Genomic DNA, 26,429 nt, shown 5'->3' on the forward strand with positions numbered 1-26,429 from the left:
CAAGGCAGAAGGACCGCTTGAGTCCAGGAGTTTTTGACCAGCCTTGGCAATGTAGGAAAACCCTGTGTCTACAAAAAATAACAATAAAAAAAATTTACTGGGCACATGCTTGTAGTCCCAGCTACTCAGGAGGCTGAGGTGGGAAGATCGCTTGAGTCTAGAAGTTGTGGCTGCAGCAAGCTGTGATTGTGCCACTGCACTCCAGCCTGGGTATCAGAGTAAAACTCTGTCTCAAGAAAATGAAAAACAACATTTTGAGATTTGTGTTCTTTTTTCTATTTTTAAGATTTCTACCTCCTAATGATGACTGTATAATAAATAATATTTATAAAATATTTTGAGTTATTGCATTTAAGAATGAAAAAAGGGCTAGGCACGGTGGCTCACACCTGTAATCCCAACATTCTGGGAGGCCAAGGCGGGAGGATCACTTGAGACCAGGAGTTCAAGACCAGCCTGGGCAACACAGTGAGACCACATCTTTACAAAAAATTTTAAAAATTAATTGGGTGTGGTGGCACAAGCCTGGAGTCCTAGCTACTCAGGTGGCAGGAAGATCCCTTGAGCCCAGAAGTTCAAGGTTGCATGAGTTATGATTGTGCTCCTGTACTCCAGCCTGAGTGACAGAGTGAGTCCCCTGTCTCTAAAAAATAAGAATTAAAAAAAAAAAAAAGGATTTAGCATATTACTTTAAATCCTCTCTTTTTAGAAAAAAAAAAATACATACATACTATAACCAGTTAGAGATAAACAGCAACTCATCTAGACTAAAAAAGTTTATAGTTAGAAGAAAACCTTTACCATTATCTCATTAAGTTCCTTTCCTAGGTCAATGAAATATAAGTCCCAGAACAGTAAACTGACTTGCAATAATCAGATAATTGTTTAGGAATCAATAATAAAACTTCCTAAATCAATATAATTTTCTATATTATTCATCAATAAAGTTAAAATCTTCATCTATGATGCAGTAAAATTTTAACTGTTTAGTTATACTTGAATGCAGCAAACAGTTTCCTTCTATCTTTGAATAACAGTAGAAGGAAGACACACTGGACTAGTAACCAATTCTAACTTCTCGGATATTTGTGCTATCTTAACTTCAGGCTCTCCTCTATAAAATTAATGCTTTATTAGATAATTTCTGAAGTTCCTTTCACCTCAGCAATTCTATGATTTTTAATATAAAAATTGCCCCTCTTACTCCCTAGCTAGACTATACAAATTTTTAGGGGCAGGCATCATGTTTTATTCATTATGTACCTCCAAAAGTTGGCAGTGGCCGGGCGTGGTGGCTCAAGCCTGTAATCCCAGCACTTTGGGAGGCCGAGGCGGGCGGATCACAAGGTCAGGAGATCGAGACCATCCTGGCTAACACGGTGAAACCCCGTCTCTACTAAAAATACAAAAAATTAGCCGGGTGTGGTGGCGGGTGCCTGTAATCCCAGCTACTCGGGAGGCTGAAGCAGGAGAATGGCGTGAACCCGGGAGGCGGAGCTTGCAGTGAGCCGAGATCGCGCCAGTGCACTCTAGCCTGGGGGACAGAGAAAGACTCCGTCTCAAAAAAAAAAAAAAAAAAAAAAGTTGGCAGTGTCTGCCACTCCCTGCCCCAAAAAACTCTTCAATAAAATGTGTTGAGGTGAATTGGATATAATTTTCAAGGATACATCTTCTAAATCCCTAAGGTAAAATATGTTTCACTTATACCCAAAGTATAAAACAATTTTCATAATCAAATTATTATGTAAAAATTCTGACAAAATAAAAGCTTTTCTCCCTTTCATATGGAAGTGAAATCCTTGTGCTAGATCTATGCCTTGTGATAACTGTAGAAAGAAATACTATGAAGAAGAGGTCCCAAATTATCAGTTAGATAATTAACTAAATAATGCATCTTCAGATAATCAAGATGTAAATATACAAACACTGCCTATGAATCTCAGATGGACAATGAGAACAGAAGGGGCACTGGGTACTAAATGACCATTTATATTCTTTATATTTCAATTCCTGGAAAGAAAAGTAGAAGACTTAATAATTCAAAATTGAAACACCATTTGCCTTTCATAATAATTACACATCAAAATATTATCATGTCCCCAAACATGCCGTTCAAGCTTCAGCTACTTACTTGATGGCCCAAGGACATCTTTGCTATCACCAAGAAGCTTTTAAGGCAGGGTAATTGAGCAGCAAACAAATATAGTCCAAATCAGGAAGAAGCAAAACGCATCAGGATGGAAACAGCAGTGAAACAAAAGGACAAGGAAAATAGCATTAGTTTATAAGTAGAAAGCACATGCACATCAATAGTAATAACCGTAATAATTTACAAGAAATTTCCTTTTCCACACACAAAAAAAGATCTTAGATTAAGCAGTATCAAATATTTGTTTTGTTTTTAGAAAATGAAGGTGGTAAGAGAAAAATGGATCACCTACGTATTTTGTTTTGAAAATTAAGTCAAAAATTACTTTCAAATTCAAGATATAAGTTAGTAAAGGTAAAAATTACATAGAAATTTAAGAGACAGACAAGTTATGCATTCCCTAAATTTAAGGTGGTTTAAAACTATATAACACCCATGCACTATTAAAGATTAGTTCTGCATGCCATGAAAGCACGTAACACTACAAAGAGATTTAGTATGTTTCTTCTACAAAAGAATAAGGAACATTTACTGAGTGCTTGTTACATGCCAAGCATTGTGTGAAGAGCATCTACAGAGGCATCAACAAAGTAGAACAAATTTTTTCTCAAATGCCAAAAAAAAAAAAAAAAAAATAGAAACATTAATCAGAAAGAAGTTTTATTAAGTCAGACAAAATTTTCTTAGGGCCCACTAAAAATCAAGCATAATATTTGGAGCTACTGGTCTTTGGGAAGTCACAAGACCCAACCCTTGAGTGAAGAACTTGCAATCAACTAAAAGAAACAGGAAAAAGTCTGCTGACCTTTTGTTTAGTAACTATTTTAACATAAATTACTCTAAATGTTGCCTATGGACAAGTGCTTTGGTTCTGGTAGAAACAGAGTTCTCAGCTCTCCTTCATTTTAAATACCAAATGCAGTAACATACCAAAACAAATGCAGTAACAGAAATAAAAAATTCCCAATAATTACATTATTTGTTGGTCTTAAAGAGACTTGAGGATCTTAATTGGCTGTGACAAAACAAGTTAGCAGTTGTTTGCTTTGGGCTTTTGTCACCTCCTTGAATAAAATCTTGGACCTATTCCTTCCGTAAGTGATGGCTTTTTGCAATACTTGAAATGATCTTCTAATGCCTTGAAGGCATTTGCTCTATTCATGTTTGTGCAGTTTCCCATTTAATCTCATTCTTCTGGTTTTACAAACAAACTAAAGTTGGCAAAGTTATATTCTCCTGGGCTGAAGCAATCCTCCAGCCTCTGCCTCCCAAAATGCTGGAATTACTGATGTGAGCCATCACACCAGGCCCTAAATCACTTCTAATGAACAGAATACAGCCAAAGTGATGGGATGTCTCTTCTAGGATTAGATTATAAAGAGACTTTATAGATGCATCCCATCTTGCATGCAGTTTCTCAATCTCTTGTAGATAGATTACCCTGGGGAAAGCCAACTGTCACTTTGTATGTCAGCCTTGTAGAGAGGCCCACTAGGTGAAAGAACTATGGTGTTAGTGAGGTCGGCAAACACCACTAAGTGAACTTGGAAGCAGATCTCCCACTCCACCCTCCATCCCCAGTCAGTCTTTTGTTTTTTTGTTTTTTGAGGTAGAGTCTCACTGTGTTGCCCAGGCTGGAGTGCAGTGGTGTGATCTCGGCTCATTGCAATCTCCGCCTCCCGGGTTCAAGCGATTCTTCTGCCTCAGCCTCCTGAGTAGCTGGGTCTACAGGCACGTGTCACCACACCCAACTAATTTTTATATTTTTAGTAGAGACGGGGTTTCACCATGTTAGCCAGGCCAGTCTGGAACTCCTGACCTTCTGATCTGCCCATCTCAGCCTCCCAAAGTGCTGGGATTACAGGCATGAGCCACCGCGCCCGGCATAGTCAGTCTTTCAGTTGAGACTGCAGCAATACCCAATCCCCACTATCCTGACTGCAACCACAGGAGAGACTGAGTGAGAGACCTCTAGCTAAGCTACTCTTGGATTTTGATCCATGGAAATCTGAGATAATAAATACTTGTTGTTTTATGCCACTTAATTTTTAGATAGTTTGTTGTGTACCAATAAATAACGTAACACTGGAAAACTGGAAAAAAGTTAAGCTGACAGAAACAACTGTGGCAAACTTTACAAATGCTTCATAGACATCTTCTAAGATCTTCCTGAATTGATATAAATGATTGCATCGTTTCCCTAGATTTATCAGTAACTTGCAAAAGGAAAGCAGTGGTTCTAATCTTATGTATACACAGCTGAGAGTATTTAATTTCACAAGGCCAGTCATGTTTGAAGGTTTTATAGTTCATCTTCTATTTAAAGATTAATCAGCTCAACTTTCATTGTACAGTTCTGTTATATTCTCATATTTTGTCAATTAACAGCACCATGTCAACTGCTATACAACCGTACTCCTTACCTTTTTACTCCCAGGAAATAATCCTTAGCATATACAACTACTACTAAATATTTGCTCCAAAAATGTCCAGGCATGGTTAGTCTCGACATTATCCTCAAGCATGTCTGTGTTATATAAATCTGATTCTACTGGATCAATCCTGTTTTTTTCAAGTTGAGGCACTGAACAATAAATAATCAAAACAAACATCATCTTTTCCAATCATCTATTCATCCATTTAACAAATATTTACTTAGTAACTACTGCTGACATACATCACTTAGACACCAAGGGACATAGCAGTAAGCAAAATAGACAAAAATCCTGCCCCTGGTACTCATGTCCTAGTAAGAGAGATGAACAGTAACATAAAAAATGTTAAGTAAAAATTCATGGTATAATATATAGCATAAGTAACAAATGGGGACATAAATGGGGAAATAAGTAACAAATGGGGACATAAAAAATATTAGGGAAAGGGAGTTAAAATTTTAGATAGGGTGGCCTAAGAAGGCTTCAATACAGAGTTGACTGAATAAGATGAAGGAACTTGGCATAACAACACACACAGGGTGAAAGTATTAAAGACAGAGGGAAGAGCAAGTGTACAGGATTATGATGCAAGCAAGTCTGGAGTGTTTATGGAAGAGTACGAAGGCCAGTGAGGCTGGAATGCAATGAAAAATAGGAAAGTAGTAGGAGATGAGGTCAGAGGGGTAAACAGATGTCAGGGTGTATAGGACTTTGTAGGTTCTAGTCAAAACTTTGGTTTTATTTTGAATAAGATGGGGAACCACTGGATGGTTTTGAGAAGAGAATTGACACAGTCTGATTATGTTTTAACAGAATCACTCTGATTGCTATGTTGATAACAGACTAGAGAGACAAGGGTATAATCACTTAGGAGGTTACTGCTATAATCTAGGAGAGAGGGGGAATCGTGGACCAAAAGTGTTAGCAGTGAAGGTGATGAGAAGTAGCTGAGTTCCAAATATATTTTGAAAATAGAGCAAACAAGATTTCCAAATAGACCAAATGTGAGATAAAAAAGGCAGGAACAAAATAATGTCAAGTCTTGGGGTTTGAGCACCTGGAAGGATGGGACTGCCATTATCTGAGACAGAAAAGATAGTGAGAGCAGCTAGTTTACAGGGAGAAATATAAGGAGCTCAGTTTGGGTCAAATTAAGTTTGAAATACATGTCAGACATTCATCCAAGTGGAAATGTCAAGTAAGCAGTTGGATATATAAATCTGTACAGGGAAAGGTTCAGGCTGGTAAGAAAAATATAAATTATGTATGAGAGTTACGTTATATGACCTGAATGGCTTAATCATAAGAGATTGAAAAATGCCATGGGATAAAAGAACAGGCCCTAGAAAAACATGTATCATAATGGACAACACAACTAAGAATCACACTCAAACACTGCAAATGCAAAGCTGAAACACAATGAAAAATAAGCATGGCTTCAGAAAATTTCATCAAAAGGATATGGATATAAAAGCACTGAACTGGGAGTCAAGTGAAATCATCCTTCCAGAGTTGCTTGTAAGTGATGCCAATGGGAAACAGGATGTAAGTAATTGAGGATTACATATCAAATTTACAAAGTAACGTATAACACTGAAGTCTTCTGCACATGGCTAAACTGCACACTACTAATTTCTTATTCTTACCACTTCTAGGACCTGGGTCAAATTTGTACAGTACCATGTTGTATAACACATGAATAAAAACAATGTGAAATTATTGATGTGGAACCATTCTACACAATTACCTTGTACAATATTTTAAAAGCAAAATGCTAGGCGTTCTTCTTGGTTTTTGTTAAAGAACCTAAATAGAGCTAGAGTCTCAGAGAATCCAAGAACAGCTTCTCAGTTTATTCAGAAAAAGGTCATCATGGGTGCCTTGTAGCCCCAGCTACATGGGAGGCTGAGGCAGGAGGACTGCTTGAGCCCAGGAGTTCAAGGCTGCAGTGTACCATGATTGCACCTGTGAACAGCCACTGCACTCCAGCCTGAGCAATATAGAGACCCTGTCTCTAAAAAGCAACAGTTTCTCTAATTGACTCTATTTGAGTATCTTATTGTTTACCATTGTCCCACAGACAATGTCCACGCAGTTATCTCACTAATTTTGTTATATCAATAAGATATATCAATAATAAAAGTTTCAGACATACTATCAAAGTATTTAAAAGCATGAAATATTTATAGCCATTACCCAAATATTTACTAATTTTAGTCTATAAATCTCAGAAATAGTGCACAATGCAAAAAAAATTGATTTTATTTTATTGTATGTCTAAATATTTGCCACCTCATCTATAATGAGCATTAAACAAGCAATCTTTAGGGTACATAAACATCTTCATCCTGGGAAACTTCTCAGTCTGAAATAAACCACGATGGAAGGCCACCCTAATAATAAAGAAGTAATCCCACGCAATCTATAGCTTTGATTCCATTCCCTTCGGCACAACACTTCCCTGTTAATATACATCATGGCTTGATTTAAGTCATCTGACTCATGACAAAGAGCTCATCAAGCACTGATGTAGCTGGTGGCACCTCTTCACCCAATAAAGTTGATCAAGTTGTTACAGAAGCAATCCTACAGCAGCTGGCTCCAAGAAACTACAATTCAGAAAGAGTATACAAAACATCTGAAGAGTGCTCTATTTAGCGTTATCATAGGCCCTTAGAATAAAAAACTTTAGAGAGAGCTATATAGTGCAGCTGAGAACTGTCTGTTCTTTGAACAGGAGTTATCACTCTACACTTAGCTGAATTTTTAATATTCCTGTAATCACCTGCAAAATATACTTGTGCACATTTTACCCTTGAGTTTCATGGGTGAGATTTTAAACGAGTATTTGTCTCGGAACTACAGCTTATCACTGTTGGATAAAGAATATTATCTGGCCTGCCAAGCAGATATTTAAAAATAACCTAATCGCACTTTTGATCCAGCAATTCCCCTTCTAGGAATATTAATAAGGAGATCATACAAAATGTTCAAAAAAGATGTGTCTGGCCGGGTGCAGTGGCTCACACCTGTAAACCCAGCACTTTGGGAGGCTGAGGTGGGCGGTTCACAAGGTTAGGAGATTCAGACTTTTCTGGCTAACACGGTGAAACCCCGTCTCTACTAAAAATACAAAAAATTAGCCAGGCGTGGTGGTGGGCGCCTGTAGTCCTAGCTACTCAGGAGGCTTAGGCAGAAGAATGGCATGAACCCGGGAGGCGGAGCTTGCAGTGAGCCGAGATCGCGCCACTACACTCCAGCCTGGGCGATAGAGCGAGACTCTGCCTCAAAAATAAAAATAAAATAAAAAATAAAAAGATGTGTCCACGGATATTTACCACAACATCATTTACAGTAATCTAAAGAAGTAACCTGTTTTAAACTGGGTAATAAAATACCTTCACACAATGAAATAGCATGTAGTCATTAAAGTTTCTTTTTCCAGCTGGGCACAGTGGCTCACACCTGTAATCCCAGGACTTTGGGAGGCCAAGGCGGGAGGATCACTTGAGGTCAAGAGTTTGAGACCGGCCTGGCCAACATGGTGAAACCCCGTCTCTACTAAAAATATAAAAATTAGCCGGGTGTGGTGGTACATGCCTGTAATCCCAGATACTCTGGAGGCTGAGGCAGGAGAATTGCTTGAACCCAGGAGGTGAAGGTTGCAGTAAGCCGAGATCACAGCACTGCACTCCTGGGCGAAAAAGCAAGACTCCGTCTCAAAAAAGAAAAAAAAAAGGTTCCACCTACTAAAAAAATCCATTATATATTGGCTTTTAAAAGTAGGTCATAAAGAAGCTTATTTGATATGACCCTACTTTTATAAATTTTCTCATACACATATAAACTTAGGAAAGATGCCACCAAAATATCAACAGTAGTTAACTTTAGGAGGCAGGATTTTACTTATATTTTTCTGTATTTTTTAAATATGGTATACTAGTATGCATTATTTTTACAGTCAAAAAAAGAATTTATTTACATTTTGGAAAAAAATATAAACAGTTTTTAACTGATATTTTTCAATCTACACTAGCTTATTTCTTATTATGACATAATTATCTATGATTAAGTATAGTGGGAAGTACATTTTAAGAATCCAACTTGAAATCCTAAAAAGATGCAAAAATGTTAACATGTCCCACATGTTACTCACTGTCCCACAGCACCACATATTACTCACTGTCCCTTGAACTTCAGCAACTTCTGAATATGGCAATATCTAAAAAGAAAACAAATTTTCTCGGGAGTGATTTAATCTCATATACTTAAATCTGAATCTAGAGAGCAATTTATCAAATAAATTAAGTGGTGCAATAATCTTTTAAGTAATAGTTATTTTTCAAATGGTGCGATATGACTTCTGAAAATGGAACCCTTTTTTAAAAATCTTTTTCCAGGCTGGGCGCGGTGGCTCATGCCTGTAATCCCAGCACTTTGGAATGCCGAAGCAGGTGGATCATTTGAGGTCAGGAGTTCGAGACCAGCCTGGCCAACATGGTGAAACGCCGTCTCTACTAAAAACACAAAAAATTAGCCAGGCATGGTGGCAGGTACCTGTAATCCCAGCTACTTGGGAGGCTGAGGCAGGAGAATCACTTGAACCCGGGGGGCGGAGGTTGCAGTGAGCCAAGATTGCGCCATTGCACTCCAGCCTGGACAAGAACGAAACTCTGCCTCAAAAAAAAAAAAAAAAAAAAAATCTTCTTTTAATCCTGCGTCATCTGGAAATTACAGTTAATTTGCCAACCTGTGGAGTCCTCTCTGGCATTGGCCTGGTAGTTTTTCACCCTTTATATCCTTCCTTTATGTATTTAAGTCTATCAGTCTTCTCATGTAAGCCTCTTTTGGTTTCTAAGAATACTCCTCTGCTCTGGCTTCTCTCCTATTTTCCTGCCTCCACACTTTGTCCTCCCATTCAATAAGTGAATGGCCATTACCAGTGCTCAGCTTCAACTATTTGTTGTTCTTCCTCTACCTGCTCTTTTCCTGCAGGTTCCACTGATGCTCAAGGCTCATTTATCACCTATATTCAGATAACTTCCTAGTTTCTTCTTCATACCTAGCATATCTCCAAAACTTCAAAACATTTCTACCTATATGTTTGGACATTATTGTATATTAACTTCTAGTTCTAAAATTATGTTAACAAAGTAAAGGCTTTACATCTTTGTATCAGAGATAGTACTCAGCTTTCTCTCAGAAACCAGCTTCCACACTGATTTGCCCATCTTTCCTTCAAACACTCAGGCATAAACCCTTGATTCATCTGAGACATTTCCCCCAACATCTGATTAAATTATTAAATTCTGATTTTTTTTTGCCTCTATGGTGCCTATTTCACATGCAGTCTTTTTTTTTCACTTCCCATTAGTGCCCCCTATGTTAGACCCACATTACCTCATGTGTCAACTTCTGCATCTCCCTTTCGGTAGATGTCCCTGCATGCAGTCTCAGTCCACTCATTCATTTACTATGCTACATACCAGAATTCAAAAACATGATAAAAACACAGTCCCTACTGCCAAGATCACCATACACAGAAGACAGTATGTATTATGGTTTATTCAACACTAAGAAAAGTGATCTCCAGTCTACCCAACATTACTCATTCTTCAGGCTATCCCACCATTAGCATGCCACTTAACTTCCTTCTGTGAGGTTTCTTTTTCTCCTTTGTTAATGCACTAATTATTAAACCTTACAAATTTCTAGAATTGTTATGAGGCTTAATAATAGTTTACCTGAGTATTGTGTATAAATTTGTTTTGAAAATCAGTATATAAACATAAAGTAGAATTACTTATTAAAACAAATGACAAAGACTAAGAAAGGACCCAGAAAAAAGTGATTAATTTACCAACTTAATTTTCTAGGCAGTCACTCTCGCCTCATTTCTCCTCCACTAAAGAACATCTGGTGGCACCCTATTCTTTTAAAAATAAGCCCCAAACACTGATAGTTAACATATTTTACAATTTGGCCCAATTACTCATCCCACAGAAATAATGATTTCCTACGAGATAGTCTCATATCTCCACTTAACTCAAACTCCACTTAGCTAAAATTCTGTCTAGTAAAACTGATTGCTTAAAGTGATCTGTAATTTTCTCCCTACTTTGTTTTTGCTTCCCTACTCAATAGCTTGAAATTTTTATATGTATTTTCTGTCTTTCTCCACTCAAATGTTAGCTCCACTGGAGTGGGAATTTTGTCTATTTTGTTCACTGCTATATCTCTTAAAACTAGAACAGAGCTTGGCGCCATAGCAGACACTCAACAAACCCCTCACCTTGAGAGCTCAAATTGCCAATTCTGCTACCTATGTTCAAGCTGAAGTTATCGTTCTCCAACTCTGACTTTCTAATGTGAATTCTTTGATAATTCATAATTATCTCACAGTGTATCTCTCTTGCCATATAAATAAATAAATTGTTATTTAACTTTTCTCCACCATTATAATGGTCTAGTATAGTGCTGTCAAACAGAACTTTCTACGACGACGGAAATAGTGTGTATCTGTAATGTCCAACAGGGTAGCTACTACCTACACGTAGCTATTGAAATCTTGAAATGTGGCTAGTAAAACTAAGGAACAACTTTTAATTTAATTAGGTTAACTTTAAATTAGTCACATGTGGGAAGTGGCTACACTATCAGACAACTCAGGTCTAGCACAACCTTATCTTTCCCTAGCTCACCTAACACTGACCACTCCTCTAGCATTTGCCACTGCTGACCACTCCTTTTCTGAAAACTCTGCCCTTTCTTAGTTTCCAACCTATTTTCTCTTTCTCCTCCCTTTCTCTGCATCCTAGAATCTCTTATTTCCATTCAACATTATTTCCCCATATGATTCCATTGACTTGATTTTTTAAAGAGCTCAGTTCACTAACTCCCCAAATCAGTTTCCTACCTTACCCACTCCTGAGCTGCAGCCCCTCAAGGCCATTCCAGTGATTCTCCTGGTGAATTCATTCTTCTTATATAAAGCATGACATCCTTGATAAGGGATTTCCTGACCTCCCACTGCAGGCATAACAAATAGATATTCCATCTGTCTTGTCACTGCATCCTTCTATTATCAGGTCGGATTGCAGGGGAGAGCCCCCAGAGCTCCATGTGTTCCTAGCAACACTGACCCTGTACCTCCACCTTCCTGAGTAGGAGGAAAGACCCTTCACTCACCCTTTCCCACAACCCCGAATGCTTACAAACTAACCACCACTGTCTGCCCAATAGATATGCAAGCTTTACACTTAGTTCTTATTTTTGCCTAGAAAACTTCCTTTAGGATTCTGCTCAAAAGCTACTTCATCAGAATACTTCCATAATATTCCCGAAACAGTGCTCATCCCCTATTTTGTTACTCTCTATCCTTCTTACCCTGCTTTATTTTTCATCACAGCAATCATCTCGTAACACAGTTCATATTTATATATTTTTTCTTTCTCTACTGAAATGTTAGCTCCACTGGAATGGGAATTTTGTCTATTTTGTTCACTGCTATATCCCTTAAAACTAGAGCAGAGCCTGGCACCATTGTGGACACTCAACAAATACTGAATAAATAAAGACAAGAAAAGAAAAAAAAAAAAAAGGCTTAGTGATTATAACCCTAATACTTAGCAAAGTCTCTGGCCATCTGATAAGCCCAAATTCCATCACTAAGAATTCCCTCATTCTTTTCCTTAAATAGTTCTGTCCTGCATAAAATAACGTTGTTACAGATTCACTATCAGTTTTTGGTAATGACACATGAATTACATTTCTTCTGGCACTGGTGGTCTCTTGCCATGATTAATCCAACCTCCTTTATCAAGGTCTTCACATACAAGAGAAGCTCAAAATTAACCAGTATGATTTTCACTTGTAACTAATGGCATGCATCTGGTGAGACTGCTGGCGGACTCTGTGGTTAGGAAACCAGAAAAACTTTACTGCCCACGAAAAGAATTAAAGGCATAACCTTCAGCTTTGACTTCATTAACATTTTCCTCTAAATCTGGCCTAACGAGCCACAGTTGCCTGAAAAGGTTATGAAATAGCACAACCGAAACCATATTATCACATCACAATCATGCCAGGTGATATGAGAACTGGTTATATGAGACAGCATATACATTAAACATTTCAGTGTCAGATGCTTCATCTTATGACCTGTTTTACGCATTTCATTTGTCAATCTGAAATAAAAGCTTATGTTACTTGAAATTTCATTTTGGCCAATTCTTCGCATTCTTACATAGATATGTGAGCCTACATTCTAGATTAAATCATGACTGAGATCTAAATTAAGACATAAGAGCTGCAAAAAAATACCTTCATTCCTTCTAGATTTCTATTCCATTTCTAACAAATCACTGATTAGTATATCACACTGCACAGCATCAAGCCACGGGCAAGACTGCTAATAATAACATGGAAACGTCAACTCCCATGACTCATCAATCTACCACACATAAGAATGCAGTTAGCAACTGTTCCTCATGTCTCTGCAACTACATGGTGCTCAAATGTCAAAATATTCAGCCTAGATAGAAAAGTCAAAATTATTAATAGTTACAGGAAAATAAAGCTTTGGATTAAATATCCAAAGATGCTTAAAAGTCTAGGTGTAATATAGATGAGTTTATAACCAAAAAAATCCCTTTCTTTCGATAAGAATAAGAGAATTAGAATATTTACATTTAGATCCTAGTGCTGCCCACTGTCTAGCTAACTGACTTTATGCAAATTACCCTTTCAGAGCTTCGGTTTCTTCATCTCTTAAAAACAGAGTAACATCTACCTTACAGTATTATAGAAAGGAGTAAATGAGAAACTATATGGGACACCAAGCCTCTGTACACCTCCACTTGGATATACATCTCAAACTCAGTATGTCCAAAACTGACTTCATCTTCCCTTTCTCTGCCCCTGCTCTTCTTCCTATATTTTCTCCCTTAATGAATGGTACCTCCCACCAAATCACACAACACAGAAACCTGTTAAGTCGCTCTAAATTTCTCCTTCACTTTTATTTTCCTCATCTATATTCTCCTCCACTCCTCATATTAAGTCCAGGACAAGGTCCTAAAGTTCTACATAGTCTCTCATATTTATCCTTTATTTCTCATGTCCACAGTTACTGCTACTACCTGCCACCTGAATTTCTTACACTTAAGCAATTTATCTTCCATACCGATATCATAGAGAGCCTTCTAAAGTTGTTCAACAACATGGTTGAACCACTTCAATAATTCTGCACTTGGTAGGCTCCCACAGCCTACCAAAATTGGAGAGAAAAACATTTAACCCCATCTTCAAGGCTCTTCACAATTTTGTCAATTTTATGTCATGCATTCCTCCAAACACCCATCAATCCTACACTTCACAAATGTGACAAACTGAAAATGACTTTCACTTCTTCAAACATACCATGTTGCTGAACAATTTACTTGTTACTCTCACAGCTCCTTTTGCCTACAATGCCATTCTCACCTTCACCAGGCAAATACCTAAGTTCCTTTCAACACTCAGATTAAGCATTACCTAGTCTAAAAAAACTTTTTTGATACTGCCTTTCAACTCCACTAAAATAACTGACTCTTCTGATACCCTCTGCATCATATATGGTCATCTATAACAATGTTATCTCATCCAGTATGAATTAATGCTAAACACATTAATGCCCTAAAACTCATAGGAAGAAAATGTAATTCGATATGCAAAGGCCTGAGTTCAAGTCCTGACTCCATTGTCTACTTGTCGTATAGCTCGGGAAAAGCTATATAATTTCTCTTTATCTCAGTTTCTGCATCTGTAAGATGAGGATACCACCATCTTAACATCATTTTTAAGATTCTACATGTTTAATATATGTAAAATTGGTCTTTAGTATCTTCCTGAAACCACACATCCAATCAATCACCAGGTCCTGCTGATTTGCATCTCTAATTCCTTTCACATATTTTCTATTCTGCTACCACTACTGTAGGGACCAGCCCCACAGGGTTGGTGGGTTTTTCTCCTCATGTGCAGAGACAAGAGATTGTAGAAATAAGCACACTAGACAAAGAGATAAGAGAAAAGACAGCTGAGCCCGGGGGACCACTACCACCAAGACGCAGAGACCAGTAGTGGCCCCGAATGCCAGGCTGTGCTGATATTTATTGGATACAAGACAAAGGGGCAGGGTAAGGAGTGTGAGCCATCTCCAGTGATAGGTAAGGTCATGTGGGTCATGTGTCCACCGGACAGGGGGCCCTTCCCTGCCTGGCAGCTGAGGCAGAGAGAGACAGGCAGAGAGAGAGACAGCTTACGCCATTATTTCTGTGTATCAGAGACTTTTAGTACTTTCACTAATTTTGCTACTATTATCCAAAAGGCAGAGCCAGGTGTACAGGATGGAACATGAAAGTGGACTAGGAGCGTGACCACTGAAGCACAGCATCACAGGGAGACGGTTAGGCCTCCGGATAACTGCGGGTGGGCCTGACATCAGTCAGGCCCTCCACAAGAGGTGGAGGAGTAGAGTCTTCTCTAAACTCCCCTGGGGAAAGGGAGACTCCCTTTCCCGGTCTGCTAAGTAGCGGGTGTTTTTCCTTGACATTGACGCTACTGCTAGACCACCGTCTGCTTGGCATGCAATGGGCGCTTCCCAGATGCTGGCGTTACCCCTAGACCAAGGAGCCCTCTGGTGGCCCTGTCCAGGCATAACAGAAGGCTCACACTCTTGTCTTCTGGTCACTTCTCACTATGTCTCCTCAGCTCCTATCTCTGTATGGCCTGGTTTTTCCTAGGTTATGATTATAGAGCGAGGATTATTATAATATTGGAATAAAGAGTAATTGCTACAAACTAATGATTAATGATATTCATATAATTATGTCTACGATCTAGATCTAGTATAACTCTTGTTTTATATAGTTTATTATACTGGAACAGCTTCATGCCCTCGGTCTCTTGCCTAGGCACCTAGGTGGCTTGCCACCCACACACTACCATATAAGTTTTAATTGCCTTTTATCTAGATTTCACAACAGCATGCTAACTTGTTCCCTGAACTAACCACCTCTATTTCTATGGTTTTCAACCTTAGTTGCACATCGAAATCAACTAAGGGACTTTAAAAGGTACTAATATACGCAACTCACCCTCTGAGATTCTAATTCAATTGAACAGGAATGTAGCTGTACATCAGTTTTTCAAAACATCCCAGATAACTCTAATGTTCAACTGGTTGCCCCCACGAATACTCCACAATTTTGCCATGCTGATATTCCTAAACCACAACTCTGAACAGGTTGGTTCCCTGCTCCAAAATCTTCAACAATTTGATACTGTGTTAACAACAAAGATCCCAAACAGTAATAGTAGTATTCAAGGCCCTGTATGATCTGATTCAAAGAGACGCAGTATAGGAAAGTGATTAAAGGTTCACACCTGGAGCCAAAATGTATCCCAGCTCTGCCGCTTACTAGGTGTGTACCCTTGTCTTTCTATCCTTGTAATTCTATCTATCTCATAGGGTTATTTTAAAGATTAAATGAGTTTATGGGCAAGGCATTTTGAATAGCTGGTGGCACACAGTAGAAATTTAATAAACATTAGTCATTATTCATTTCTAATAGCTTTATTTTCTACTAATTCCTCTAATGCAGCCAACAGTTTTACCCATAAGACCTAAATAAAACCTGCTCTAAACACAGTATAGGCATGAACCTAGGAAGGTACTATGTGTAGAATGTGCTTAATGAAGGTAGGTTAGTTTGCTGAACCCAATAAATGTTTAAATAAAATAAAACAAATTTAAAAAACATAAAAAATTTTTAAGTATTTTGATCTAAAGCCCAACCAAATCTCCACTTGTCTGTCTAGTGACAGTAGAACAATGAAGGGATTTTTATCCATACCTCAACTTAGTAGGTTTTCATGAACTTGTGACTGCTTCAGAAGTCAACTTGAGTTTAATATGGTGAAAACAGCAGCAATGGAGCAAGAGCAAGCTTGGGATGGGGGGATAAATTTATATACATGCATTTGTGTATGTACACACATACATGTATACATAAAATTTAATTTTGTGTATATATGTATAAAAATAATATTAAATTTTTTGGGGGGAGGCAGAGTCTCACTCTGTTGCCCAAGCTGGAGTGCAGTGGCATGATCTTGGCTCACTGCAGCCTCAACCGCCAGGGCTCTAGTGATTCTGCCACCTCAGCCTCTTGAGTAGCTGGGACCACAGGCACATGCCACCACGACTGGCTAATATTTTTTATTATTTGTAGAAACAAGGTCTCACTATGTTGCCCAGGCTAGTCTTGAACTCCCAGGCTCAAGCAATCCTCCTGCCTCAGCCTCCCAAAGTGCTGGGATTACAGGCGTGAGCCACTGCACCCAGCCCAAAATTAAATTTTATGTCTATATGTGTGTACATAGACAAACACATGCATATAAATTCATCACCCAATCCCCAAGCTTGCTCTTGCTCCATTGCTGCTATTTTCACCCTATTAAACTTAAGTTGACTTCTGAACCAGTGACTTCTGAAGCAGTCACAACTTAATGAAAACCTACTAAGCTGAGGTATGGATAAAAATCTCTTTATTGTTCTACTGCCACCAGAAAGACAGGTAGAGATTTGGTTGGACTTTTAACCAAATTTTATCTTCACATATCTCCAATATGCTAAAATTTGAATCCTTCACATTTCTTTCTGAGGTTTTATGGGACTCCCATGAATTTTTTTTATTTTAATCTTAAATTTAAGATTCTTAACATACACCGTTTTAATTAAGAGTTAAATGTGGAGCTGTGGGTGTCTAAGCTTTAATTATAACCTACTTACGAGAAGCTCTGGCATGTCTTAAAACTTGGGAGAAAAAGCAAATGACAATACTTTTAAAAAATCTTCATATGTTTAAAAGCTGAGTAGTTGCATTATTTATGGATACTGAAAGAAATAATAAGTATTTAAAGCCAGTTCTCCTCCCAAAGTCTAGATTAGCAAAACAAATAACTTTGTCTATTCTTCTGTTAAATAATTTCACTGTCTACACTGAGTAAATGACACAGTCTGTTTTTTCAGGTGGTCCCTTAATAGTTCTATTTTTCAATTTTTAAACTGTGTATCACATGTGACAAATATCTTAATATGAATTAACTGTGCAACAGTTCTGCTGTTCTTTTAAATCCCTGGTCCACTTTCAGCCTCTCTACACAGAGAATGCAAAGCCAATAAGAAGAAGCCAATTGCTTTTGCAAGTAAGAACTAAATTACTAATGAACTAACAAGTCCCCACCCCACCCTAGCCCCTGAATCTGTCCCTGGAGATGGAGAAAGTGGAATATCACAGATAAAGGAAAAGCCTGGAGAAGGCAACAGGAGGAAGAGTTGGAAGCCAGCCATCTTTCTATGCTCTTTTCTCTCTAATCATTGAACACCCTGTTTTTACTATGAGCACAAAACATGATTTAATTCCAAACAGAGGCATTAAACACAGTCCTAAGTAAGCATTTTTGCTTTTAAACTCTGCATGTACACACATGCAGTACTGTTGCAGTACACACATACCAAATGCAGGCAGAGAGGCCAACTACTACCGTCCACTGCGCTTTCTCTCAAATGGGCTGTTTACAACTAAGGAGACAGTTTATGGATAAGAAGTGTGCTCAGAACAGAGACACAGAAAAGTTCCCTAAGAAACAGAACATATAAGCAACTGGGGAAATGAGGTGGAAGCTATGATTTTAATAAAAAAGATTCTCTACCCTAAGACATGTATTCTCTAGATTGACCAAAATGGTGAAAACTAGTCCCTGGGCTCTTACCCGTCTATGTAGGACAGTATCAGACAAGGTGAATAGCTAGTCCCTGGGCTCTTACCTTTCTATGTAGGACAGTATCAGACAAGGCAGTAATATTCCCAGAAGTATATTATTAAGAGAATATAAGCTCACAAACAAAAATAATATTCTAAGGAGCCCAAGCGCTGTGAAAGACAACAAACTGAACAATCTTGGTGAAAGAAAAGAAAATCAGTGAACCAAACTCAACAAAAACTTAATAAACATGTTTAAAAAGATAAAGGAGGATATTATAAAAGTGAAGCATGAACAAGCAAATGTTTTTAAAGCTGATAATACTGGGTATAAAAATATTATAGAGAAATAAAATATAGTAGGCTTGAACAGCAAAATGAATATGATTCAATAATAAATTAATAAGCTAGAAGAATGATCAAGTAATTCAAAAAGAAGTCATCAGGAAGAAAAAAGATGGAAAATATACATAAGTTAAGCAAGATGAAAGAATGAAACAGAAGTGCCACATTCACAAAATAAGAGATGCAAAAGGAAGGCATAAAAGATTTAAACAGTAACAACACTAAATTTTAAATAATTTTGAAAACCTACACAGAATGAATACTTTTCTAGAAAAGACTCCCCAAGTCTCATCGCCAGACATACATTCATAAAACCACAGCCTCAACTGTATAAGGAATGGAAGACAAAGGGAAAAAAAACCTATTATTTGCAGATGATATGAATCAGACAAAATATTAAAACTAATGAAAAGTAAGCAGACATTCAACAAATATCTGTTAAATGACCAAATGAGAAAAGAAAGAAACAAAGTCAAAAAACTGCTGAAAGGTAGAGGTCCTGTCTCAACATAAAGCAGAGTTATAAAAAAGCCAGAGTTTATCTTGATATCACTCCCTTATTCTTAAAGGCCCTGTCAATTCTTTCTTCTACTCTCCCACCCCCAAACCTCATCTTCTTGGTTTCTTTTGTCATATCAGGCAGCTGTCAATTATTCTTTCTTTTTTTTTTTTTTTTTTTGAGACGGAGTCTCGCTCTTTCACCCAGGCTGGAGTGCAGTGGCGCAATCTCAGCTCACTGCAGGCTCCGCCCCCCGGGGTTCACGCCATTCTCCTGCCTCAGCCTCCCGAGTAGCTGGGACTACAGGCGCCCGCCACCTCGCCCGGCCAATTTTTTGTATTTTTAGTAGAGAGGGGGTTTCACCGTGTTAGCCAGGATGGTCTCGATCTCCTGACCTCGTGATCCGCCCACCTCGGCCTCCCAACAATTATTCTTTCTTAAAGTGTTAGTTGCTTAAGGCTTAGATAAGCAACTCAAACTTTTGGGTCTTGAGATTCCTTTATACTCTTAGAAACTGTTGAAGACTCCAAAGAGCTATTGTATATGTGGATTATGCCTAGTAATATTTTCTGAATTAAAAACAAATTTAATGGGAAATTTACTAACCACCTCAGCCAGGTGATCATGGTCAACGGCAAAAATAAGTTATGCTGACAGAATATACCCTTGGTATGACGTGATGAAAACAGCACTTTAGGGCTGGGCGCGGTGGCTCACGCTTGTAATCCCAGCACTTTGGGAGGCCGAGGCGGGCGGATCACGAGGTCAGGAGATCGAGACCATGGTGAAACCCCATCTCTACTAAAAATATAAAAAAAATTAGCCAGGCATGGTGGCGGGTGCCTGTAGTCCCAGCTACTCGGAGAGGCTGAGGCAGGAGAATGGTGTGAACCCAGGAGGCGGAGCTTGCAGTGAGCCGAGATTGCGCCACTGCACTCCAGCCTGGGTGACAGAGCGAGACTCCATCTCAAAAAAAAGAAAAAAAAAAAAAGAAAACAGCACTTTATCTCTGTGGTCTTCCTTCTCAAAATCCATTAAACTTAGTCTAATCATGAAAAACATATCAAACAAATTCCAGTTCAGGGATACTATGTAAAATAACTAACCAGTAGCCCTCAAAACGGTCAAGATTCATTCAAAACAAAGAAAAAGAAAGTGTGACACACGGTCATAACCAAGAAGAACATGAGGAAACACAAGAACTAAATGTAACGTGATGTCCTGAATTGCATCCTGGAACATAAAAAGGACATTACCTAAAAACTAAATAAATCTGAATCAAGTATGGATTTCTGTTAATAATGTATCAACATGAATTCATCAATTATATCACATGTACCACACTAATACAAGATGTTCCTAATAGGCGAAGGGGGGGGGGGTACAACATATATGGGAACTCTATTATCTTTACAATTTTTCCGTAAACCTAATACTGTTCTAAAACAAAGTTTATTTAAAAAAAAATACCTCAGGCCGGGCGCAGTGGCTCACGCTTGTAATCCCAGCACTTTGGGAGGCCGAGGCGGGCGGATCACGAGGTCAGGAGATCGAGACCACGGTGAAACCCCGTCTCTACTAAAAATACAAAAAAATTAGCCGGGCGTAGTGGTGGGCGCCTGTAGTCCCAGCTACTCTGAGAGGCTGAGGCAGGAGAATAGCGTGAACCCGGGAGGCGGAGCTTGCAGTGAGCCAAGCGAGATTGCGTCACTGCACTCCAGCCCGGGCGACAGAGCGAGACTCTGTCTCAAAAAAAAAAAAAAAAAAAAATACCTCTTAGAAAAAATTAAACTAAAAAAAAAAAAATTGAAAACAAAAGAATTCATGGCCGGGCGCAGTGGCTCACACCTATAATCCCAGCATTTTGGGAGGCTGAGGAGGGTGGATCACCTGAGGTCAGGAGTTTGGGATCAGCCTGGCCAACATGGTGAAACTCCATCTCTACTAAAAATACAAAACTTAGCCAGGCATGGTGGTGCGCCTGTAATCCCAGCTACTCCAGAGGCTGAGGTGGAAGAATTGCTTGAACCTGGGAGGCAGAGGCTTCAGTGAGCTGAGATTGTGCCTCTGCACTCCAGCCTAGGCAACAGAGCGAGACTCCATCTAAAAAAAAAAGAATTCACAAGCACACTCTCCAGTAGCCACCAGAGCAATGACATCATGTTTTATGTGGTCTCTGGAAAGTTCTACTGTGCCCTTATGAGGATAAAAAAAGACAAATAATATAAAGTACCATGGTATTATTACAAAAAAAAAAAAAAAAAAATTTACCCCTCACAGATTCTCTGAGAGTCTCAGAGTCCTGGGAACCCACTTTAAGAAGATCTCCAAGAATAATAGAAACACAAAAGATGTGTGGCTGGGAATTCTGCTGTTATATTCTGTATGCCACTGGTTATTTCTCTTTCTTTTAAAAAGCTAACGCTTTCTCCAACTAGGCTCCCCAAATTTATTACAGAGTCCAATTATATACCTGAATGATTTTTACATTATTCAAGCCTCTAACAAGAATAACCATCTAATAAGGTAAGAAAAAAAAAAAAGAAAAACGATATAATGAGATGGAATCTTTCGTACTCACACAACAGGTAATACTGAGCAATATATTCCCACTGAGGAAGTTCAATTACAAATATTGAAGTACTGCTAACAAAACTTTCAGAAGTTAAAGTAATGGAGATGTAAACAAAGTGTTGAACAGGCCAGGCATGGTGGCTCACGCCTGTAATCCCAGCACTTTGGGAGGCCGAGGCGGGTGGATCACGAGGTCAGGAGATCGAGACCATCCTGGCTAACAGGGTGAAACTCCGTCTCTACTAAAAATACAAAAAATTAGCCGGGTGTGGTGGCAGGCGCCTGTAGTCCCAGCTGCTCGGGAGCCTGAGGCAGGAGAATGGCGTGAACCCGGGATCGTGCCACTGCACTCCAGCCTGGGCGACAGAGCGAGACCCCATCTCAGTATAACAACGTATACCTATCAAATTATTTTGACCTTTTGTAAATATCTCCCTTTAATAGAAGTTTCAATAAAGCTATAAAGTGGCAAAAGACAAAATACCTAACAAAATGTAGGTTGGACTGTACATTTTAAAATAACTAAACAAGTATAATTGGATTGTAACACAAAGGAGAATAATTTAAGGGGATGGATACCCATCTTCCATGTGATCATTATGCACTACACGCCTGTATCAAAACATCTCATATACCCCACAAATATATCCACCCACTACATGCACACAAAATTTTTTTAAAAAATAAAAGATTTTTATTGCATTAAAAAAATGTATGTTGATTGGTTTGCTTGCTCAAAGGTACAGACTAGTCATAATCATTCCTTCCAGCCTCCACTTTTCTAACCCAATTAGAATTCTAATGTATACCCCTATCGAACTAACAGATCTAGGCAATGATCATCAATGGTTGCTATTACCACATAAAGAGAGAGAACCAGACATTATGTGCCTCCTGACGGTTACATACAACACCATTTATACATCATTATTGTCAAAAAAAATTTGAACCTTGATCTGTGCAAGCCTCTAATTCTAACAACCAACTTGCAGGAAATATAAGGGACTGATGAACACCTTAAACATCACCATGAGGGGAAAACTCATATTGTAGAAAACTCCACAGAATAAACTATCTTGTTTTTTCAATAAATTGAAAGGTAAAAATTAACAGATATAGGAGAGATTTAAAAGATTCAAAAAGACTTGTGACTTATCAACTAAGTCCAACACAACAACCTACTATAAAAAGAATATGAGAGGCTGGGCGCGGTGGCTCATGCCTGTAATCCTAGCACTTTGGGAAGCCGAGGCTGGCGGATCACCTGAGATCGGGAGTTCAAGACCAGCATAACCAACACAGAGAAACCCTGTCTCTACTAAAAATACAAAAATTAGCTGGGCATGGTGGCGCATGCCTGTAATCCCAGCTACTCGGAAGGCTGAGGCAGGAGAATCGCTTGAACCCGGGAGGCAGAGGTTGCAGTGAGCCGAGATCGTGCCATTGCACTCCAGCCTGGGCAACAAGAGCGAAACTCCATCTCAAAAAGAAAAAAAAAGAATATGAGAGAACTAGGGAAGGGTAGACACTGAATATCTGACTAAAGAGTTATTAATTTTTAGGAATAATGTATTTGTGATCAAAGTTTTAAAGTCTTTATATTTTGGAGATATATACAGACAGTAAATACTTATGAATACAGTGATTTATCTAAGATTTGTTCAAAAACTCTGGCTTAGGAAGGTGGGAGTATAGATGAAACGATGTCGACCCAAGTTGATAATTGTTGAAGATGAGTAATGGGTACATTGGGATACATTCTACTACTCCATTTCAGTTCAAGAATAACTTATATTAACAATCTTGTATGTATGATTAATACAAACTGTTAGAGTTGGCAAGCAGCTGTTGGGAAGATGAAATTATTTTAACATGAGAAAATAAGAATGTAAGTAATAAACTGGTGACTAAAATCTTCACAGTTATTTTAACTTTACATAAAGAGATCCCTGCAACCTAAGAATTTTCATTATTTAGGACTTCAGTCTAGCTGGCAACTCCTCAGGTGAGATGCCTGGGCAGACCACAGACTTTGGGTTATCCAACAACAGGACCCACTTCCAACAGGTTAGGTTACTCCAGAGGTTAATACTGGCTCTGGAGGAAAGAATAATGGCCTCCCAAATATGTCCACACCCTAATCCCTGGAAGCTGTTAATGTTACCTTCTACAGTGAAAGGGGCTCTGCAGATGTGATTAGGTTAAGGATCTTGATATAGGGCAGTTACCTGATTTTCTGAGTGGGTTATGTAACTGAGCTCAATGTAGTCATAAGTGTCCTTATAAGGAGGAAACAGGAGGGCCTAAATGAGCAGCAGGGTATGTGATAACAAAAGACAAAGGTTGAAGTGATACAAGGAAGGGGCCATGAGCCAAAAAAATGAATGCATTCTCTAGATACTGATAAAAGCAAGAAAATGGATTCTTCCCTCAGAGTCTTCAGAAGGAAAACAACCCTGCTAACACTCTGCTTTTAGATTTCTGACTTCCAGAACTGCTAAGAGAATAAATTTGTGTTGTTTTGAGCCTCTAAATCTGTGGCAATTTGTTACAGTCGCAATAGGATAAGAGCACAATGACCAACGGTAAAATTTAAAGAAGTGCTATTGTACAACAATACTTTCAGAGGATTAGTAATTGGCATATGGATAAATTATCATTAAACTTGAATGCACAAATGCCTTAGAGGCCAATTAGTGGGAAGTTGTACATAAAAAACTACTGTTGTTACAGCCTGGGAAACACAGCAAGACCCTGTGTCTATTAAAAAAAAATTTAGAAATTAGCCAGACAGAGTGGGGCAGGCCTATAGTCCAAGCTACTCTGGAGGCTGAGACAGGAGAATGGTGTGAACCCGGGAGGCGGAGGTTGCAGTGAGCCGATTGTGCCACTGCACTCCAGCCTGGGTGACAGAGCGAGACTCTTTCTCAAAAAATATATATAGTATTGGCCGGCTACAGTGGCTCATGCCTGTAATCCTAGCACTTTGGGAGGCCGAGGCGGATGGATCGCCTGAGGTCAGGAGTGCGAGACCATCTGGCCAACATGGTGAAACCCCATCTCTACTAAAAATACAAAAAAATTAGCCTGGCGTGGTGGCATGCACCTGTCATCCCAGCTACTCGGGAGGCTGAGGCAGGAGAACTGCTTGAATCAGGGAGATGGAGGTTCCAGTGAGCTGAGACCATGCCATTGCACTCCAACCTGGGCAACAGAGCGAGACTCTGTCTCAAAAAAAAAAAAAAAAATTGTATTATGTGCAAGAAGGAAAGCAAATGAATAATAAAGTCAGATTTTTTTCACAACCTCACCCTAAGATCACTGTAATACTTTATTTTTTTTTTATTTTTTTATTTTTGAGATAGCGTTTCACTCTTGTCGCCCAGGCTGGAGTGCAATGGCATGATCTCAGCTAACTGCAACCTCAGCTTCCTGACTTCAGACAATTCTCATGTCTCAGCCTCCTGGGTAGCTGGGATTACAGGTGCCCGCCACCCCACCTGGCTAATTTTTGTATTTTTAGTAGAGACGGGGTTTCACCATGTTGGCCAGGCTGGTTTTGAACTCCTGACCTTAGGTGATCTGTACGCCTCGGCCTCCTGAACTGCTGAGATTACAGGCGTGAGCCACTGAGCCCGACCTTGTAATACTCTCTTAATATTCACTCCTCCAAATCATTTTATACACTGCTTTCAGATTCATCTACATAAAAATACTAAATGACAAACCATTACTTGCAGAATCAAATCCAAAATCCCTGGTCTAGCACTCAAAGCCTTCCGTAAATTTGGTCTCTATCTGGCATATCCATCATTATTCCTCTAAACATCACTCACTTCCTTCCATCCTGCCTTAATATTTTTTACTAATTATACCCTGAATAAACTGAGCAATTAATTCCCTATTTAGCCTTGCCTCTTGCTATTCTCTCACCTGGCATGCTTTCCTTGCTCATTTTCAATCCTATGATCCCTACGTTCATGTGCAATTCAAAGTTTATGTTCTCTTAAGAAAGCTTCTCCAACTACTCTAGTGTGGAGCAATCACTGAATCTTCACAGGCTTCTCCTGACTTTTAATTATTTATCTTTTTGTAGAGAAGGCTTAATATTAATAGTTATAATAACAATAAAAATAGTTGCTTTTATTTAATGGATGTTTACATATGTGTAGCCTTGTAATAGGCACTTTATAGACATATTTTCGCAATTAATATTGAAAATAACTTTGGGAGGTAGATATTACAATTATCTCTATTTATAAGGAAACTAGAAACCTGGAGAATTTACTACCCAGGTCATACAACTAAGTGACAGGGCTCAGATTTTAACATGTAGCTAAATGTCTTACAGAGCTCATGTTCTGATCCACTTCTCCCAGATCTAAACAGTAACTAGCTTAGACCAAGCAGTTCAAAGGTGATTATTTTATAGCTAACTCAAAAGTGGACCTCAACGTTAGTTTCAAATACAGAATATTTCAGTAGTTTACACTGAAATTATTGGTATTATTTTCTCTAAATATTAGCGATAATATTTCACAGAAGGAACCTAATGAATAAGAAAAGAAAAACTGTTCTCACTACTTGTTTTTTTACTATTTTTTTGAGATGGAGTTTTG

The 26,429-nt window shown here is 38.6% G+C and overlaps 1 protein-coding gene across 8 annotated transcripts in view; it reads right to left on the reverse strand.

The window, feature by feature from the left end:
• OSBPL8 (oxysterol binding protein like 8) overlaps positions 1 to 26,429 on the reverse strand; it is a 221,872-nt gene that overhangs the window by 118,544 nt on the left and 76,899 nt on the right. For 6 of the 8 annotated variants that reach the window (XM_055239472.2, XM_055239475.2, XM_055239473.2 and 3 more), the window contains exon 3: positions 2,132 to 2,168. The exons of the other annotated variants lie outside the window; for them this stretch is intronic. In XM_055239472.2, the coding sequence (XP_055095447.1) occupies positions 2,132 to 2,168 (37 nt within the window). The remainder of the gene's footprint in view (positions 1 to 2,131; positions 2,169 to 26,429) is intronic. 8 annotated transcript variants of the gene reach the window in all.

The sequence above is a fragment of the Symphalangus syndactylus genome, chromosome 13 (genome assembly GCF_028878055.3).
Source record: "Symphalangus syndactylus isolate Jambi chromosome 13, NHGRI_mSymSyn1-v2.1_pri, whole genome shotgun sequence".
Classification (NCBI taxonomy): Eukaryota; Metazoa; Chordata; class Mammalia; order Primates; family Hylobatidae; genus Symphalangus; species Symphalangus syndactylus.